The following is a 20,844-nucleotide window of genomic DNA, read 5'->3' on the forward strand; positions in this document are numbered from 1 at the left end:
GCACCTCCCAGCCATTTGGTACAGCTGGCTGTCATTTTACCCTGAACTGGGCAAGTAAAGAATGGTGGCAGTTAGGGATAACCACTCTCCAAGTGACCAGGCAGCACCTTTCTTTGGACCCATTGCCTTATGATGGCTAGCTACTGAACAACAAAGAACATGGACCTCATCTCCATGATCATCACCATCCTGATCCCAAAATTCTCCCTTGAATGGCTAGCTCTCAGTTTTGGAACACGATACCCCATTGTCACTATCTCTCTTCTCATAAACGTAGGCACTTGGAACACGTTGCAACTCATAGCACAGTATGTTGCACAGCCCAGTTTCTGTCTTGTAGTCAGTCATGATACAACTGTGCCAGCATTTATATGACCATGATCCAACACAGACTCAAGCTGCTACATGTTACTGTCCCAGTGCCAAGATGCAAACAGCAAATAGCATATAGATGGTATAATGCCTTTGTTTAGGATCTTTTTCCAGGCCTACACTCATATCAAACTTTTTCTCTTCCATGGTAACAACTCAGAACTTCCCCAGAATATTCCAGGATTATACCCCAGACTACATAGAATGTGTTTAGAGAATGAATAGGGATCTCAATTGCCTAACTTGGTGTGGAGATTTCTGTGCCCCAAAGGTAAATTTGTCTGTAATGATGCCAAATTTTGCCACTTGAGCCCCTTCATATATCTTGTTTTTATTCTCAAACTGCTTCCTACTGAGTCAGTACCTGTACCTCAATTACGGAGGCCAAAAAACTATTTTGTCAAGAGAATGGAGAGGTCAGAGATCCCACAGCGTGAACAGACCTTATGAACAGGTTAACAGGATGTGTCTTTTCCATCCTCAACCCATCAACCCGCGCAAGTGAGGGGAGGAATGGCAAAGGAAGCTGCAGATGCCAATTTATTTCAGTACCTTCTGTTGTATTAGTGTGAAACAGCGATTACTGGTAGCACCTGAACAACATCCCCTGAGAAAGGGGGTGGTCAAAGTACAAATGCTAAGATCTATCTTCTATCTTCTTTTTCTTATACTGCAGTAGCATTAAAAGCATTCTAAGAGATGATTTAAAGCTAAATGACATTATGTCTTATTGCTCCATTGCTTGTGGATGACATTCAGAAATGTCTAGTAATGGCAAGTAGTGGATTTTCCAGCACTATTCCATTTCGCTCAATAGCTTGGGCAGCATTTGAGAAGTTGCATCTGTTGTTAGTAAACTTCAGCATCACAGTCATTTTCACATTCATTTTGTTCTTCTCCTGGCTAGGAAAGCTTGAGAACATTCTCCTGACTTCCTTCAGTAACTATCTGTGAGATTCCTACCAGGGGCCAACTTTCCATGACTCTTGATAACAAAACTCTCCAACAGGCTGATTCGCCTTCAGGCAATGAAATAATTCTTGGCATAAAATAACGGTCTTCCAACAGACAGCTTTAAAAAAAAAAAAAAAAAGCAACTTACTGTGCTCCCAGTTTAGATTCCCTACCAAAATTACATGTGATAATGACACCATTACCTGAAATACAGCTAAAAGCAACCATAAAAAACGCATGTGGCCATGACCCAAAGATGAGTCTGCTTGACATGTCAGACTAGCAACCCACACCTCTGAAAAAAATATGCCCTGTTTTTCAGGCCATGCCATATTCCAAAAGCAAGCACTAAAAGCTCTTCTCTTGAAGCGAAGTCAATGAGCAAACAAGCATGCTAAAGCAGATAGGGTGCCTGACTCTGACCCAGTGATCTGGATATTCAAATACTCACAAGGACAGAATAGACTTTCTTCTTTAACTTACTGGAACATGCATGCTTTACATTATACTCTCAGCAGAAACAAAAATAAAATTCCATTTTTGTAAATTAAATTGCAAGTTTCTAGCATTTCTTCCTTGCTTTCTCAAAAAAAAAACCCCAAAAAACAAATACAAAAAAACCAAAAAGCAAACCAAACAAAAAAAATAAAATCCCTAACCAAACACAGACTGCTTCAGAATATTTCTGAAATTAAAGGACACTCAACTTCAGAAATTTAGGATAAACATTTCCAGCATCCACATTAGGTTACTACAACTTAAGATGAGGAGTACTCCTGATGACTATTATTTTAAAAATTATTTCAGACAGGAAAAAAAATAATTCTACTTTTTGTGCTAATAGTGGATTTAGAAAAACCCGTACAAACAAAGACAACTTTATTTAAAAACAAACAGACAAACAAACATACAAAAAACCCACAGAACAAAAAATTTATTCATCCTTTATAGGTTGGGTCTATATATGCCCTTCACATTAAGTGTGTTTAGTGTGACCAGAAGAGCATGTAGGTAACACGGGATTCTGTAACAGTTATATGGCAAGAGTCCATATTAATAACCACAAGCTGCCTTTTGTATAAACAATTTGGTAAATGACAGAATGAGTTAGGAACATCAAGCAACGCAAACTCTTCAGTGTGCAGACAAGACAGTTCTGCACTTCCTTCTTGTGAGGCTGAGCCTGCTCCGACTGAGAAGGGCTGGCTGTTGGGGATGCAGCTACCCAAGGCCGTCTCCAGCATGTTGCACTCCCCACAACAGCCGATCCGTTTTGGGGCAGCTGCTGGCCAGGCAAACAGCTTTGCCTTTTCCTGCTCCTTCAGGCTCATAGAGCTTCCATCCCCAGTGTGCCCTGTGCGTGGGGGATATGCCTCTGTTTCCATCAGAACACAATGCTACAGTTACCAACAACCTCCCTAGCACCCTTCTATGAGAAAACCTGGGAGAAGTCAAGCTGGCCCAGATACAATCTATGGAGGACAACGGCAAAATTCACTAAAGCTCTCTTCGGTTTGGTACACTTTTAAGGGTAATCTTCCTAGCCTAAACAAACCACATAGGTTTCCTCCATTTACAAGCAGTTTGTTGATTGCTCAGGTATTCCTGCACATTTCAGTCAAAGATAAATCCATTATTTTCTACAGTTGGCCAGAAAAAGATGATGCGTCAGACAAAAATTTCTTAAATTCTAGCATCAGGTGGGCCCTGGAATCTAAATACTAGAGTATTGCAGGCAAGCACTGCTATATGAGCCCCTTAAAACCCCTTCACACACATACTGCTACAAGGCCCCTGAAAGTTGGGGGTGGCAAGTATTCCATGTTACTACGTTACAGGCACCAGTGCAAATGACTCAAAGGCACAGAGCAAGTCTGCAACACAAAAGGAGATTTAACCTAAGTTGTCTTAACTCTCAGAGCCCTATTTTTAATGCTGGATCATTCTTCTTCCTTAAAGGATGCTTATCAAGGGATGAGATTAGAACAGACCAAACCTTAACCTTCAGTTCAAATTCCTTTGTCTTGTTAATTTCGTGCAGATCCACAGAGTATTAAAATACAATTTTTTCCCCCCCACGATTTTTAAGTATCTTTTATCACTGCTAGGATATGGGAAAAGTTACCCTCAGTTACTATACTGCACTACATACACTCATTTAAAAATGTTTTTATCAGTAATTTGACAGACTACAAGAGCTTCATCAGGCCAGTCTATAAAAAATAGAATGTATGTCTTTCCAGTGCAAAATTCTCCTCTTTGCTTTTAAACCAAGAAGTTCTTAGAAATGAAACCACTTCCATAAAATATGTAGGATTTGACTGATAGAAAACAGCAGTCAAATAATAGTAATTCATATTATCTTAGATATCAAAACTACTGATCACCAAAAATAATTTTTTTTAAACTGAGAACTATGATTAAACTTTCAATACAAACACAAAAAGGTAAGAGTTTTGTTTCATCTCAGTCTCACTGGAATTTGTGTTAACTTTCCAGTTACAAACTACAAAACCTGAACCTTCTTCCCACTTCCTTAAGTACAGTCAGTTATATGAATTTGATCCTCACTCTAGTAACACAGAATACCACGTCAAACAATAACCGCAAGAAGAGAAGTTATCCTTAGAAAACACTGCAATTGTTGAATCTCTAATATACAGTTTGTGCAGGAAAAGGTAGTTTTACAGAAAAAACAAACTTTACTACCTGAAACGTACTCCATTAAAAACTCAAACACCAAGACAAAAGCTGAGTTCATCCCTTTGACTAAAAAAAAAAAGGTAGTTCTACAGCTCTATAAACTGTTTTGTCCTGGAATGCTGAAAATAAGTCAAACAATGTCAGTTTTTAGCCAGAAGTAAATATAAAGTAGGGTTTCCAGAATTAATGTGTAAATCTTATTGGCTCTGCCTTTACATTTTTGAAACAGCACACATGTTTATATTCTGACTTTGGTACATTTTCCAGATGAAAACAAAAAATCAAATTAATACTTTTCAGCAATAACCAGGCTCCTGTTACTTTCTGAGTGACAGTCAGTCAGGTAACTGCCCCAAGTGGCACAGCAATTATGTTTCTATTCTTAATACTTAGGAAGAAAGAGTGTGCTTCCACTGAATCTGGCCTGTGAATTTTAAACTGGTTTCAGCGCAAACCATTCAAACACTGGAAACGAGAAAAGGTAATTTCATTTTGCAAGTAATATATCAATTTCTTTAAAAAAAAAACAAAAACAAACAAGCAAAAACCCACAAACAAACAAAAAACTACCACCACCAAAAAACCACAAACCAACTGAACTTGCTGAACAATTTTTATCTGAATTTAACAACGAGGAAAGCCCTCAAGGAAAGAACTTTTCCACTAATTTGTGAAAACTAGCAGCTGATAAACTAGTATCTACCATGAAGGAAAGGTCACCTAAATTCAGTCTTGGCCTGCCTCACATGTCCTGCCAGGTGATCAGTACCAGACACTCCCAACATCAGTTCCAGGTGGCTCTGACCAGGCTCAGGTGCTGCCCCTACCTAAACACTGTGGTGCACCTTTAGTAATCTGCTTCTTCCTGAAGACTAAACATTGCAAGGGTATTTTACACACTCCGTGCCATACACCAACTGGCTCTTTCAGGCCACCAAACATGGATTAGCTTGTTTTTACCCCAGCTGAAGTGAACCTGTACCAGCCAACCAGAGAGCTATATTAACTTCAGACTATGATTTTAACACTATGATTTAAAGAAACCATAAAGGCAGGTGCCAGTTTGTATGTTCAGGGCTGTGTGGTCAGCTTTATTAGTTCTTCAGAAGCAACTGTGTAACAGTTTCAGCAAATAAAACATCAAAACTTTAAAAAAAAATAATCACTGAAGAGGACCTTGCAATAAATACTGAAGGTGAGACAGATTGCAACTTACAGACCACAGCTTCAAGAAACTTCTTCCTCAGAAGTTAAACACATCTTAGAAAGCATAGAAAACTTTAGTCTCATTAAAAGAACAAAAATAGTTTTGCTCAATGGTTGAATTTCCCCATGACAGTGAAATGATGCCGTGGTTGTGACCTTGCAAGTAGGGGCCTCTAGCAGTGCCCACTGGGACAGTTACCTCCTGAGGGGTGGGACCACAGACCAGCTCCCAAAAAAGGAACCTTGGGTCTGTCACCTCTGAGCCAGAAAAGGTAACAAATGGACTGCTTTACTGGGGAGAAGTACTATTAGGGTCCTTAACCTGTAGGATTTAAGGACATTTCTTTTTGAAGCTCATTGGCATGCTTTGTTTCGATTCTGTCAAGGATTCGGATGCTATAATGGCAGAATTCTTCAAAAGTTAGACATTTTTCTAACATGAAAAAGCATATTTCAGAAAGCACCCAATGAGGTACAGGCTGATACCAAGATCACTACAATGACCTGGATCCAAGAGTACTTGTCTCCTCTTCTGAAAGGCCTATACAGGCACTGTACATCAGCTCACTCCCAGATGGTCTTATGTTATTTGGTGTTACAGCTATAAAGACAGGGAATGTCATGCTAGAATTGTAAATATCAACCTGCCTCCTTTCAATTGAGAAGCGTGATCACACACATTTCTGTGATTCATCTTCTATTACTGTCAAACAGAATTGCAAATAATACTTTATCTCAAAACAAGAGAAATGGATGTTAGTCCCTGCTTGAGCTTCTGGATAAAGAACCTCCTTAATTTCATACACTGAAAAAAAAAAAAAAAGGAAAAGAAGGAAAACAAAACACCTGATACCCTCTTAACAGCAACAAAAGGTGAAAAACAGAAATGCTGCTACTGTCTTTTACTCTCTCTTACTACCTTTTTTTTTCTTTTGTTGTTGGTTTGGTTTTCTTTTCATTCAGTGCATGAGAAAGATCCTTCATCAAAAAAAAAAAAAAAAAAAAGACGTTGAGATGGAAGAAGTTGCCACTCATTGCTGTATTTTGGTGCTCCATATAACTTCCCCAGGAAAACTCTCTTTGCTGGAAATGGATCAATGACATCCAACTTTGACAGCAGCATCAAACTCAGGTCTTTCTAGCAATATTTACAGAAGTTTTTGTTGAGAAACTCCCAAAACTCCCCAAAAACAAAGTCTGAGAAGAGAACAAACACCTACACATCTGCATGGAAAACGCATCCTTCTCTCAAAAGCTCCAACTGTTCTTTGATTAGATTTCCCAAGATCCCAAGACTTCTCAGTCTCCTGCCAAACCTGGCATCTGTGCTAATGCAATAATTTGAAAGATGGACTTAAAGAATGCATTACATCGTTCCTCCTCTTTTTTCAATTTTTTTTGAGGCCATAACCTGAAATAATTACAGACAAGCCATGTTCATATGACAATATATTCCAGATAGACAGCAAACTAGGGCACACATAAATCAATTCCATTTTATTTCTGATTCTAAGAAGGCAAAACCAGAAGAGCAAATTACTTCTTTTTGCAAGGTGGATAATGGAAATGAATCTACCTCTACTCCCACGTCTATTGCCAGCAGCAGCTACATTCCAGTAGAAGGGCAAAACTGACGGATTAGCAAGGGAGATGTGCAGAAAAATACTGCAGATAAATTTTTAACAAGAAGTGAATTTAGTAGTATCTAAGAATAAATAACCATCTATCTTCTTTCAAACAATTTTTTATATGTGCATTAGCCATTAAATAACATTTCCTGTAGGCTGAAGCAACAGGAAGGAAGGCAGGCTGTTAACTTTATATTTAAACTACCTCACAGATGCTTCAATATTGCAGTAGTGAAAGGTATACTGAAGTTTCTCATGTTTAGAGTACCTATTAAAAACCAAAAGAGAGAGATAAATTATCAGCTAAAAGACGTCTTTTAGAGAAAGATGCCTGAACATTACTCAAAGGTATTGAACGAAATGGCTGGAAAGAAAAAACACTATGCATTCAAAACAGGAAAATAAAAGCCCCAAAACTAGAACTAAAGCCAAAATGATGACTGGGTCCAGTACTAAAGAGACTCATGAGGAAACAGATCGACAAAGCTACCGGATCCTAACTCCTCAGTTTCAGCAGAGATTAGGCATGACTGGGGGGGGAAAAATTAAACCTATCCCTCTAATGTTTAATAGTATCAGTTATTGAGAACATACATTTTTCAAAACTGATTCATAATAAAAAATGGTTTTATTACAATGGTAGAAAACATTGTATTTGAAGCCTTAAGAAAATTTAAACATATGTCTATGGCACACATCTTAACTATTTCTGACTGCAAGTGTGATGAGTATGACAAATATTGTTTTGGAATAGAACAAGAAATCTCAGGACAATTCCAGCCCTCCATTAGACAAAGTTTTTGTCATATTAACCACTGTTAATATAGGACGAGTATTTAAACATACTTACCAGATTTTAGACATTCATTTCTAAAACCTTAAATAGCAAAATTTCTTGATCAACACCTATTTCAGACTAATACTAGTCTGCATTTGTTAGCAAAGGCAATTTCTGGCTCAATGATGGAGTTAAGCATCAATGAAAAGTGTTACAGCTTCAGAAAGAGGATCTAAAAGGGAACAAGTTCAGCGGTAAAAGTAATGTGAAACAAATTAGGACCAGATCAGTGCAGTGACAATACACACGCATTTGTGAGGTCATCCAGAAAAAGGCCACAACAATGCTACTATCATGGACAACATGAGTTCAAGTTAATCCATACCCTGCAACACTTACAAATGCCTTCTAACTCATAGAAATGGATTTTGGTTTTGTTTTTTACAAATTATCATTAAAATCAGAATGAGAAAACACACCAAGCCTTTCAGTCTGTGCTCTTGGGCTAGCAAGTCTGGATGCTTACACTTGGTTCCAGCTTGTATTCATCCCAACACTGAGAATTCTGTACATCTTATTTATAGTCTACACTGAGGCTTTCCAAGGAATGTTTTCTTTCCAGTGTTGGGCAAGGACTTCTTTTCTTCTTGTCTGGTATGTTTTACAATAGACACGTCTGCTAAAAAGTTACAACATGAAAATACTATCCCTATTTATAAGAACACATCACAAGGATTCAGAAGGGGCTGATGCTGTTAAAAAAATCTTTACACAAGCAGGACGGTATCTGGAATGACTGAGCAGGAAAGATCATGTTACTTCTCTTCCCTTCAAAATCTATTTTATACAGCAATTTTCTAGTCCCTCCATTATGAAAGTCCTCATAATATTTACTAATTGGTCCTTTTAGCCCAGCTTTACAAAAACCACTTTAGTCATGTAACTGGAACAGTCTGTGTAAGAAAGCTGTTCTCATCATGAGCCTTTACCTGCTCAAGCTCTCAGCTTCAAATTCTTACTCGGATGATTTTTTCTTAATATCATTAAGCAGAGCAATTTAAGAGTCAAAGACACAAGTGAAAAACACTTTCTGTTGTTACAGCATGTTTTTACCACTCTACCTTCCATTTTTTTTATTGTTCCATTCCTTATAATTTTCTCATTTTATCTGTGGTCCACAAATTACTTTTCTAAGCAACAATGCTAAAAGGATGCCTTTTATGGAAAAGATGGCAAATTGACATATGGTTGTTCAGTTCACTCTGTGGATGCCTTGTGCCTACAACCTGCATTTTACTCCCAAGCACTTCAGACATCGTTGCCTGTCTCTATCCCCCTTCGTTTCACATCTCCCACGTTTTCATGTGACAAGGTATCATTTAAAATGCTGAATAAGGCACTGGACACTTGATTAATATCATCTTTTTAATGTAACCCCAAAACTGTATGTCTCCTGGGTTACTTGCTGCATCAATTTAAATCTGGATTCATGTATTACACTGCCTAGAGACTGCAAATAGAAATTCTGTTTGAGTACTTCTGCTATTTTTATAACCAAATGCACAAAAACTTGAAACAGAGCTCTTCAAATATTTAAATGAAAAACCAAATTGACAAACATGATGATTTCCTTCAAGGAAAAATATAATACCAGACAATCAGAAAAGTAAAAACTGAAGAGAAAACAAAGGGACAAAAAGCCAAATTTCATCCTTTTCAACAACTTTTGTTTAGTACTATGAATGAAAACTGATCTACAGACCAAAAAAACACATTCAATAAAGATTAAATAAAAATAAATAAATAAATAAAACAACCAAGTTTGTAATTACTTGTCAGGATCAAAATTCACAGTAAGAACATCCTGTTCAGTTCCATGCAGTAAATAGGTTATCTGTCATTCCTAATCAGCACATGAAAGGGTTAGAAAGAGTTCCCTGAAAGGTTTTCAGCATAAAAACTCTCTATAAAGCTATCTAGAGTTATCTGTATCATCACTCAATGTCCCAAAGAAAAGGGGGAAAAAAGTATACATTTCCTTTAGAATTTTCATAAGACTGCTTTCAAACAATACCATACTTGATGGATGTGTATGGTAATACACAGATGAATATATTTCTTTTAACAGGGTTATCTGGCATGTAGTAACTCTCACATATATATATATGGACTTCATCTTTTATGCATCCACATCAATATACCAACATACAACATAAAAAAGACCATGTGATAAATGTATCAACCCTAGTAAGATCACCTCTTCTTCTTCTTCATGTATGTCAAGACCTATTCCAGCAGCAGAGAACACTGAGCCATTTCAAATGGCTCCTTTTCTCAAACTCCTCTCTCTCCTTCATTCACTTTTTAAAAATCACTTACCTTTTTAAAGCACAGAACTTCTGTATAATTACACTCGCAGCTCATAATAGGAGCTCAAACCTGGAGTGGGAATAGTTTCTCTACAGCGTGACTTTAAAGCATTTCCATTAAAATAACAGTTGATGAATAACCATTGTAATTTGTACTAAGCACTAAAGAAAGGGACATTTCACCATGTTTGTTATGCACTGTTCAATATTTAATTTTTCCATCAGCACTAAAACCATGTTAACTCTCTATGAGGACTGCAGCTGCACTGACGTGTCTATTAACTTTCTTGATGATGACCACCACTGTTATCTTTTGAAACAGAAAATGGTTGAATACAGTCTGGATTCTCATGAAAAACTTAAGTTGAAACTTTTGCTAGAATACAAGTGTTACAAGGCTCCAGACATAGAAATAGCACAGATAACCACATCAAAATATTTAAAATATCTCTCAGCATCAAATGACCAACTTCACATCTGTACAATTCACTGACCACTACTTTTAGTTAAGTTTGCATTTATGTTCTTCTGAAATACATCTGTAAGCCAAACAGAATTTCAATAGAAAATTCAGGACATAAATTTGGGATCTCTTCTACATGAGGAAAGCAGGGTAGAGAAAACAAGAGCAGAGAATTTAATGTGTTCTCTCAGTCACATGTGCTGTCTATTCTTTTACCTTTCTTCTCTTACTTCACTTCTGCCTCTCCTTCCTCTTGTTTTTACCTTTGCACTTTCCTTACCACACACTGAGTCCTATTCTACTTCTATGTCCTCCTTCCACCTTGCCCTCTTGTTTCTTTCATAACTATTCCAACAAATGAAATTTCCCAATCTAGAGGTCATCTTTGATATTGGAATGCCAGAAGCAGAGTAGCAGCCCGTACCTTGACTAATCTGTACCTTGTGACCTAAATGTGTGATTTCCAAACCATATGTTCCAGATTTACAGGAGCAGCTAAGGCCAGTTAGTCTGCAGAGATTTGACTATTTCAGGTAGATTTCCCTCAGATGAGGAATAGATGATGGATAGAACCAGCAAACATAATGAAATATTTTTGCGTAACAGATTTCGGATAAACCCCAAGTTCTACACGCATTTAACCAAGTTTAACTTCCTGACAGATGCATGAAGTACCTCTGTTCAGGTTACAAACACTAGGCCATTACGTTGTAGGAGTACATTCTAAAAACAGGCATTTTCTTAATGTCCAGAGATGTATCTTTATTCTGTTCACTAAGCAGGGGAAAAAAATAATTGTTTTTCCATTCATGTAAATGCATAAACAGGAGTAAACACAGGGAACAAAGAATGCAAGGCTTCTTTGGGAAACTGAACCAAAGTCAGCAAGTGACACAATACTCCCAGAGCATTCCTGAGTAAGCCAGTTTTCCTTTAAAACAGACATGATACATGCAAGAAACCGAGTGTTGGTGTGCAAATGTTAGTACTGACACTGTTTATACCTTATAATTCATAATGCAATCATTACAAACCCATGCCAAAAAATTTTGTCTTCCTATGCTTACTGAATTAATGCTTTTTCCAAGCTGAACAGTCAGCCAAAATCAGTTTCAAGTTGTTTCTTTACAGAAAGAGAAGCTGGAGACAAATTCAAATATTTTTGGTATCGTTCTACTACTTTTCTGTCCTTAGGTCTTTGGAATTTTCTCCTGCTTCTCTTCGATACACAAACTTTAACGAAGTATTAGAGATCAGAGACACCTTCACTTATGCATGCTTTGTTTTGAGCAGGTATGCACAAATACTTTTGAGTGGAGGCTGCTATCATTTCAACTAAACTATTAATACAAATATACTTTTTTAAAAAAAGTTATTAGCAAAATATGCTCTTCATCTACAATCACAAATATATGCACATCTGAGAGGGAAACATACTCCTTACTACAAAAACTACTAAATGTTATGTATTGCAAGTTCACATTTCTAGTTGCTTATAATTTTGTCAAACTAAGTTTTTGGACTACAAATCTCTCAATCTGAAAAAAACACTGCATCAGATTAAGGGATTAAAAAAAAAAACACAAACAACTGCCAACTTGCTCAGGTTTACTTTCTAAAATAACTGTTAGCAGAAAGAAAATATTTTAGTTTGGTCCTGTCAAAATTACTGGAAACCTTTATTTAAAAAAGCTGCATTATTCTGAGAATTTACAACAAGCATTGAAAGCTTTGTGGTTTTGTGACTCTGTACATTACTGAAGAGCAGCAAGAAGCCAACACCTGACCACCAGGGTCCACTGCACCAGCAAGATACCCACTCACGCACCTGGAATTCTTTGCCCTTCCAGAAGTTATCTTCTTCCCAAACACTCATCCTGAATGGTCTCTTTACACACGTTATGCTCTGGCTGACAGCAGGCATAGTCTGGACAAGTGCAAAGAGATACAGCCCAAAGCCTTGCCAAGGAGTGCACCAACAATGCTGTGCTCACACACTCGCAAGGGACTTGCCTGTGGTTGGAAACTTGCCTCTCCTAAATTGCATCCATAGTAAGGCTGCTCCAACCTGGGTCCAATTAGGTTTGTCCTTATAACCATACAAATAACGCTTTATGTCTTTTTGTATATCAAAAGAGCGATTGAAGAAATTATTAGAACTTCATTTCTAAATTTGGCTACGCGCACAATAAATAGTAATGCTTTCAGTCACCACTCATCCCAGATAGCCCAGATTTTAATTTGAATATACACATTTTTAAGAAATTCACATTTTTCTATATGGTCCTTCTACAACCTATAGATATATTTATATCTTCCCCTTGCTCTTATTTATCCCTTCCACTGCTCTAATCTACCCATTATCTACACATTACAGACCCACAGGAAAGTTACAAACTAATCAGAGCTTTCTGATTTTCTTTAATTTCAGGAAGAAAACTGTAAATTAGCTTAACTGTACCAGTGAAATACCATTTATCATCACAAAGCTGGCATGAGTGTGGTTGTGTGCAGAGTCTTCTTTGATGCCCTGGTTGCTACAATTTACTTATTATTTCAAAATTTCTATGAACAGTACATAGGTAAAGCAATTCCAACTGAATAAAGGAACTAAAATAAAGACACACCTTTAAAAGGGGTATTGTAAGCTAGAATATGTTTTACCTAAGCAGTGATTTCATATCATTTAGGCACAAACAGTGGGTTAAACCAAGATACATACTTGCATTTCCTAGCTCAAGTTTTCAAAGAAGCAATTCAAAGCAACCAACACACCAACAGAAGCACACGGGGGAGGAGAGGGACAACTGTAGTATTTTCCTGTTAAAATACATCACTATCTCAGAAAAGACACCAAAACAAACCAAAGTAAAACAAAACAAAATAAAAATAAACATAAGCTACATGATGCCAAATGGTACATAAAGCACGGCAATTTTTGAGTTTAAAGAACAGCACTGTTACCTCTAAAAACTCCTCTACTAATTCATATTAAGGCAAGATGAAATACAAATTTTTAGCTATGGCAAATACTTTAAAACAGCTGCTACAAATGTCATGGGTTATTACTCATCAGAATAAGTCTCAAATCAACGTATAAGTGGTAATGTCAAAAGTATAGTCATTGTAAAAGAACAAATGTTTTACTGAGCATTTTCAAATTTTGCAGACACAAAATCTTAATATGCACTTCAAACCTGCAAAAAGTTAGATGAATTTTCTAAAAGGGGGTTCATTTTTATGTATAAGTCTGTCCTATTCAATACAGTAATTGCTACTAGTATTAGTAGGAATTAGTTGTTGTCACTGATTAATGCTAATACATCCACATAGGACAATTAAATATATATTTTTTAAAAACCAACCAACAAATCAACTAGAGACCTAAAAACATTCCCAAATTAAACAGTGTGTTCCAAAGGGGATAATCTAAATGCTCTGAACCTAAAGAATCTAATTTCAGAGGTCACCTTAACTCCAGGTGCCAATTCAAAATTATGACATCAATACAACAAAGCTCTCCCTCCAGACAAGGTAACTGCTTCTACCTTTATGTGATTGTCTGTAACCGATGTAAAGGATGCAGCAGAGACCTGAACAGAGTTTAATTCAAAGTTCACATATGACTCTTAATCCCAAGTACAGCTTTTTTTTCTTTTTCACACAGCTTATGCCTCAGCTCATCATTTCTGAAACAGGATAATGCTGATGTAACTTCCACAATACATTTCAAGGACAAAACTAATACTGACAAAGAGTTCAACTGCAGGGCTTTTAGGTATTTAGAAACATTTGATGAGGAAAAAAAAAGGTTGGAGACAACAGCATTTACAACGAGCTCTCAAAAACGTTCTGTTTGAATTAATTAAGGAATACTCTCAGTCTGACATTTCAAGTGTACTGCTTTAGCAAAGAAAAGATACCACCACCAGGTCTGAGCTCCTTCCCAGAGGTTTTCATTTTACATTTGCTCATCAGCTTTTCCAATTTGTTGTCCTCTCCTAAGAAAGCAGTATGCAAACAGGACAAATTGACTGTACAGAAGCAGTTTGATTATTCATAAAGGCAAAAGAAAAAAACATCCCCCAAACTTAAGTTCAAGAATTGTTACTTAGAGAAAGAGAGCAAAACCATAAAAGAAATATGTTTTAAAATTGGTATTTAAACACATTAAAAATTATTTGAGTACAAGCCTTTATGCCTTCAGTTATTAACAAAAGGCTTAGTGAATGCATTGCTATGTTACCTTAGAAGAATATATTAGGGAAGACATAAAATCTGAATTTAAAATACACACTTCTGCACAATACACACATACACAAGCACATCATTAGCAATCATTTCCTATAATTTACTTATTATTAACGTCCATATGGTTTCACAAATATTTTCATTTTTTGTTACTTTAATCAATAATTAATGAAATTGACAAATTACAGGCCATAATACAATTTAACTTTCAAAATATATTAAAAATGTGACCTTTTAAAGGGTTTTTGTCAAATAAGTAAACAAACTAGTTAAACTAAGAGATTCTAACATGTCCCTTAATAAGAATATTGACAATAATGGCTTTCCCTCTTCACAATCACAACAAAAAGACTATTAAGAGAATTGTGATTACAGGTATTTGTTAGCAAGCTTCTTAAAGCACCCTGCAAAGTTTTACATATGTAACACATACATGCTAATAAATCAAGCTACATTTATGCACTTCCCTCTATACAACATTCCAGTTCTCCATTTACCAGCGAGTCTGCGTAATCATAATTAACATTTGAAACCCAGGTCCTGTGTTAGTGAATTAAGATAATTTTGTTCTTCCCCATTATCACCGTTTCAGTTTTCAAAGACAGCAAATTTTCAGATTTTTCCTAATCTCACGTAATCAGCATTAGAGTTTAAAATTACCACATAAATCTGCAGAACCTGATTGACAGATTCAAATTCTCATTAAATACACATGGCAGAGCTGCAAATAACAGATGAAAAGAATGGTGACTATCTTAAGGTGTAACATGAAGCATTTTGAAAACTTACCCAGTCCTTAAACATCTATTTGTTTATCTACATTTCCTGGTAAAATGCACAGAAGATATCTTTTTAAAAACTGCACTGATATGCAATTAGCAAACATCTCACTTCTGTACTCTGCTAAGTAAATCTACCTCCAGCATGACCCGGAGGGACGAATGCTTTGATGAGATACACTTCAATTCAAGCTATTCTTAAAAAAAAAAGATAAAAGATACTCGGACACCGCCTCTTCCCTCATTGACTGGCTTCTCAGCATCTAGCGGTACTGACTGACCCTTCAGTCAGCCTGCTCGTGACAAAAGATGAAGCGTTATACACCCTTCAGAGGCAGCTACCACCCGTCCCATAACCCACAGCAGCCGATGGATCGACATGGTCTCTAAATAAAGCCTGTCAGCCACACAAAGATAAGGTGCAGAGAGGTGTTACCCTCAAACACAAAGATACTGCACATGTTTTATGCTGTCACAACCACGCTTGCTCCACAGGCCCTTCTACATGCAGAACATTTCATCTTGGCTTTCAGGAAGAAATTGTGTTTTAAATTGTGCTCTACTTTTTAAAACACATATAAGTACGCCTACGTAAAATGCTTAATCAAGCGCGTTAAAACAGTAACACGACCATGAGAGGTGTTTTCTAAGGCAGAGTTACCACTGCACTAATTACAGAACGGAGATTTGCTCTCTTCTGCTCTTACGAAAAGGAAATACAGAGATCTTTGTCAGGGCTATCACAGGCTCATGCACTACAAGAGACAGAGCTGGTGATACCTGTGTGCCCAGCATCCAGCACCGCCGAACAACAGGGGGAAACCCGGGAGGTTAAAGTTTGCCGCGGGATACGGGAAATCTCCGGCGGGCTCCGCCGTTTGGCGTCAGCGCGGGCGGGAGGTGCCCGCGGTGCCGCCGCTGCCCGTGCCCGCTCACCGAGCCCACCCCCGCACGGCCGCCGGGGCTGGGGCTGCCCGGGGGCCGCTCCTGGCACAGCGAGCGGCCCATGGCCGGGACCCTCTTCCCTGCCCGGCCGCTCACCTGAGCCCGGGGGCTGCAGGAGCCCCCCGCCCTCCCACCCGCCCGGCGAGGCGGGGGAGCCTTACCCGGGAACTGCTGCGGCGGCGGCGGCGGCGGCGGCTGCTCGTCCTCGCCGCTCTCGGAGTCGGTCTGCATGGGCTCCTCGGCGAAGTTGACCCCGCGGGCGTCGGGGGGAGCCCGGCGCTGGCTACCCCTGTCATGGCCGGTGCCCGCCTTGCGACCGCTCGGCTCCTTCTCCGCTGCCGCCTTGGCCGCCGCCGCCTCCTCCTTGAGGCGCCCGAAGTACTGGAGGGCGAACTCCAGCAGGTCCCCGGGCTGGCTCCGCAGCACCTCCACCGTGAAGCCCTGCAGCAGCTCCGTCAGCCCCGCCGGGATGGAGATGCTCATGCCGGGGCCGGCCGGGGGGGCGCAGCCCGGCCGGGAAGGGGGAGGGAGAGGGGAAGGGGAGAGGAGAAGGAGGAGGAAGAGGAGGAGGGAGGGAGAGCCCGGGGCCGGGGGTCGGCGGCCCGGGGACGAGGCGCGCCCGGCGGATCGCCCGTGGGCAGCGGGAAGGGGCGGGTGGCGGCGGCGCAGGTGGGAGCGGGCGGGGGGCGGACCCGCGGGGGGCAGCGGCTCTCGCAGCCTCGGCGGCGGCGGCGCCTCCTCCCCCCGCGCCGGGGGAACCTCGCGCACATGTGACCCGGGAAACCATGACAACCTCCCGCCGGGGACTGCGGCCGCCGCGCCCCGCCTGCGCCGCCGCGGGGAGCCGGGCCCGCGGCCCCGACCGGCGGCAGGGAGGGCAGGGCAGGGCGGCCGCCTGCATCTCCGCACCCCCGGGATGACCTCCCGCCGCCCGCCCCGCCGGGCACCGCGGCCTCCCGGCACCCCGGGGCTCCCGGGCTTTGGGCGCCTTCTCCCTGCGGGGAGGTCCAGGCATCCAGGGATTCCTGGTGAGCGGACGTGTCCCCGCTCAGGGAAGGACCGCAGTGCATGTAGCGTTTCATAGCTGGTTCCTGCTCTGCTTTTTCACAGCCATGCACCACCTTAAAGCTGTTCTCCACATAATATAGACGAATATAAATAGACAGCACATCTATGCATATGAATGATGTGGAGGGTGAGAGGGGTGATGTGCTAGCAAACGCATCCTGTTTGTCAGCTGGTTGTCTAAAGTCCATGAAAAATTTAGCTGGAGAAAGAAACAATTGTTAGAAAAAAGGGGGGAAAGTCCAATTTAAACACTGCCGAGTGCCAATGCTAAGCATAAACACTCTTCCAAGCCACGCTGCAGAGACACTTAGCACAGCGGTAAGTGGGTGCTGCTTGTCATCACCAGGAAGCTTAAATGTTTTAAGTAGAGTAAGTAGCAATTACGGGTGCCATGTTTTCCGAGGCTTTACTAAATGCTTCTTGAAAGTGAGATCTGTGGAATGCATGAAAACTGCATCACCCCCTGGTTTGGAATCACCCCTAAGTATTGACCAACGTTTTGGGGTTCTGGAAATATCTGTTGGAGTCTTCTGTTTAACACACCAAGGAAATTAACTGCTAAAACATCTAAGGCTGGGACTACTTGGCTGTTTAAAAATTTATTTCAGTTAACATTAAGCATTACTCAAATTGCCTTGAAATATACTTCATGAGGGCATAGGGTAAGATAAGCAGTCAAAATGTGAGTTTGTAGTAGCAAGATACTGAAAGACTTGACCTCAAGAAAATATGACAGCAAAATACAGTAATCCCTACAACGCTTTTCACACAGCTAGGTATCTCAAAGCCAGTTTTAAATTTAATTAGTTTCCAGGTGGAACCCAATGCCTGTAGCGTATGCCTTTTCAAATAGAGCTTTGTTCACAAGTCGGGTCTTCAAAGCAGATAGACCAGTTGAATTAGTGAAGTGAGTGAACCATGCCAGTATTGGTGATATTGCTGCCCTGCAGCCGGCAAGAAACACCTCTGCCAGTCGAGCTGTGGAATACCTTTGAGCAACATCTTGTGGCTTCATTTCACCCTGCAGGAGAAGCCTACAGCTAGCCATTATAAAGTACTTATTGGAAGTTAAATTCACTGATGTTTAGCACTGTCCAGCCTGAGGACCATCTTCAAGTTCAAGCTAAGTCATCTTGGGGCAGATCACAAGTGCTCTCTGGGCTGCAGAAGGTTGCTCCATCAGCAGGCTCTAAGAATTGCTGCAGTGTCCAGGGGGCTCCCAGCACACCCCCACTTCTTGCCATGCCCCGGTGCTGGCATGCCCTGACCACAGCTGCCTGTACAAAGCTCTGCTGGTGCAGCAACTAGCCACACACATTACAGTGGCTGAGGTTGAAGTGCAGCAGGAGAGCTGACATCTGTACTTTACACACAGGTGCATACTGTAGTCACTCTAGAGGGTGGTTTAGCTAGAAATGCCAGATTGGCTCATTTACAAGTTTAGGAGCTTAAAAACCTTCTCACACCACCGAGAGGGCTAATGTGTTTGTGACCAGGTTCAGAGATACCTAAGCTTTGAGGAAACTCCCAAGAAGGGAAATGTTAGTAATTAGTGTCTTCTAGACACTAGGTGTTCTGTGAGCATATAATATTCCGTTTACTGGAGTCTTCCGGGACTAAAAAGGTTGTCATCCCTGACATTTTTTCTTAGCCAGACAGGGCACTCTATTCTTCTAGGAATTTACCAGCAGCATAGTGCCTTTTGCCGTCTAATCAAGGACTCCCCTAGCTTTGCCAGAGCCTCCCATCCTCCCAGACGTGAAAGGAGATTGTTTCTCTGAGGACTTCCTGAAGAGCTAGCCTTTGATGTTTTTATGCAAAGCTGGGATAATTTGAATAAGAGATTCCTAAGTGGCAGCACTCTAAAGAATGCTTCTTTTAAAAAAATTTTTCAAAACAGCCTAAAACATTTGCGCCTAGTGAAACTTGAGTTTTGTGTATTTCAAAGGATGGCAGTGAACTTTGTAGTTCAAGTTAGTGTCATCTGGTTTCCTTAGATACTTTCTGTTCCAAGGATCTCGCATTGATATTTAAATTGCTTTTAAATCCACATAAGGAGGACAGCTGTTGAAAAAATGTGTTATGTCTAGCAGAGTGAACAGTTAGATAATGAGAGTATCGTATTGGTTCACACCTCTCAGATGAGTTTTATTAGTTGCCACTAATTTTTATATGTCATTCTAGTTCAGCTGTAAATATCTTCTTGAAATGAAAGAGAATATAAAACCTTCAAAAATCCATCTGTACTGAAAAAAGATTGGACAGAACATTCCCCTCACAATTCTCAAGGAAACAACCTAAAGACTTTGTTGTCTTCTTTCCTCCTAGCCAACAGATGCATTCTTCATAACACACTGCTTACCAGCTTTGCATGTCACTCTGTCCCTTCACCTGGTTCAAGGCTGTGAAAAACTAGAAGACTAGAGCTAACAGGTGAGAAATAACAAGCACTGTGTCTCCCACAGGACAATTCCAGCATGCTTCAGAGCAGTGGTTGACTGCTCTGTCAGAGATCAGAGAATGAGATCTTTTCTGATCACACAGAGGACAATAAACAGTGCAGAAGGAAGGAGTGTCAGACTTCCAGGCCTTGTCTTTACCAGGGTAAAGGCAAACTTGGTAAATTCAGTAAACCTAAGCTAACAAAGTCCATCCTACAACCAAATACAAGCCTTTTTTTCCTGCCAGAGGTCAATGTTTTGCCTTATAGGAACATTCTTTTCCAGTCCTTACAGACATGCTCCCAAACAACGACTTGCAGCCTGCAATGCAGTAGGTGCCATACAGAGGGGGCAGAAGTGTGCACTTAACATCGTGAGTGTAAGCCTGCATAAAGCCCTTTCTGTCTTATGGAAAGTAACTTTAGCAAGCACTCTATATACTCAAGTGGAGTACAGGCTTTTAAACCCTGCTCTTAGTTACCTTGTTCCAGGCAAGAGGGACTAGTAACTCCCAATTGCGGTTCTTGATGGAAAGAGTTTATGCTGTACTTGAGAAAATATAAGACAAAATTTGGCCCTATACCTATTACAGCATAGTAGGAAAAGACTGACATTTGCTTTTGGGAGATGTTACTCTATGTATTTCCTGTGTTTTAAAAATCATTTTGTGTTATCTTAAATCTTTTGTCCAGGCTTTTGAAATTTCAAATGCAGATGCACTTTGCATACTGCATGACTAAAAGGTGCTGCTGAGAATGCATCTGCAAATCCCTTCATGCTTTATATTTACTTCAAAATCCATTTAGCTATATGGCAATATTTTTTCTTGCTGGCTCTCGATCAAGCAATAGCTGGATTGTGAGTTTTGAACAACCACAGTTCATAAG

At 40.0% G+C, this 20,844-nt stretch overlaps 1 protein-coding gene across 1 annotated transcript in view; it reads right to left on the bottom strand.

Annotated features, from left to right (window-relative positions):
* PRKAR2B (protein kinase cAMP-dependent type II regulatory subunit beta) overlaps positions 1-17,133 on the bottom strand; it is an 85,009-nt gene extending 67,876 nt beyond the window's left edge. Inside the window, exon 1 of the mRNA XM_027731934.2 lies at positions 16,610-17,133. Coding sequence (XP_027587735.1) covers positions 16,610-16,931 — 322 coding nt within the window. The 5' untranslated portion in view covers positions 16,932-17,133. The remainder of the gene's footprint in view (positions 1-16,609) is intronic.
* Positions 17,134-20,844: the final 3,711 nt, after the last annotated feature.

The sequence above is a fragment of the Pipra filicauda genome, unplaced genomic scaffold, assembly GCF_003945595.2.
Source record: "Pipra filicauda isolate LSUMZ 115617 unplaced genomic scaffold, ASM394559v2 scaffold167_size3244652_pilon, whole genome shotgun sequence".
In the NCBI taxonomy this organism is placed as follows: domain Eukaryota; kingdom Metazoa; phylum Chordata; class Aves; order Passeriformes; family Pipridae; genus Pipra; species Pipra filicauda.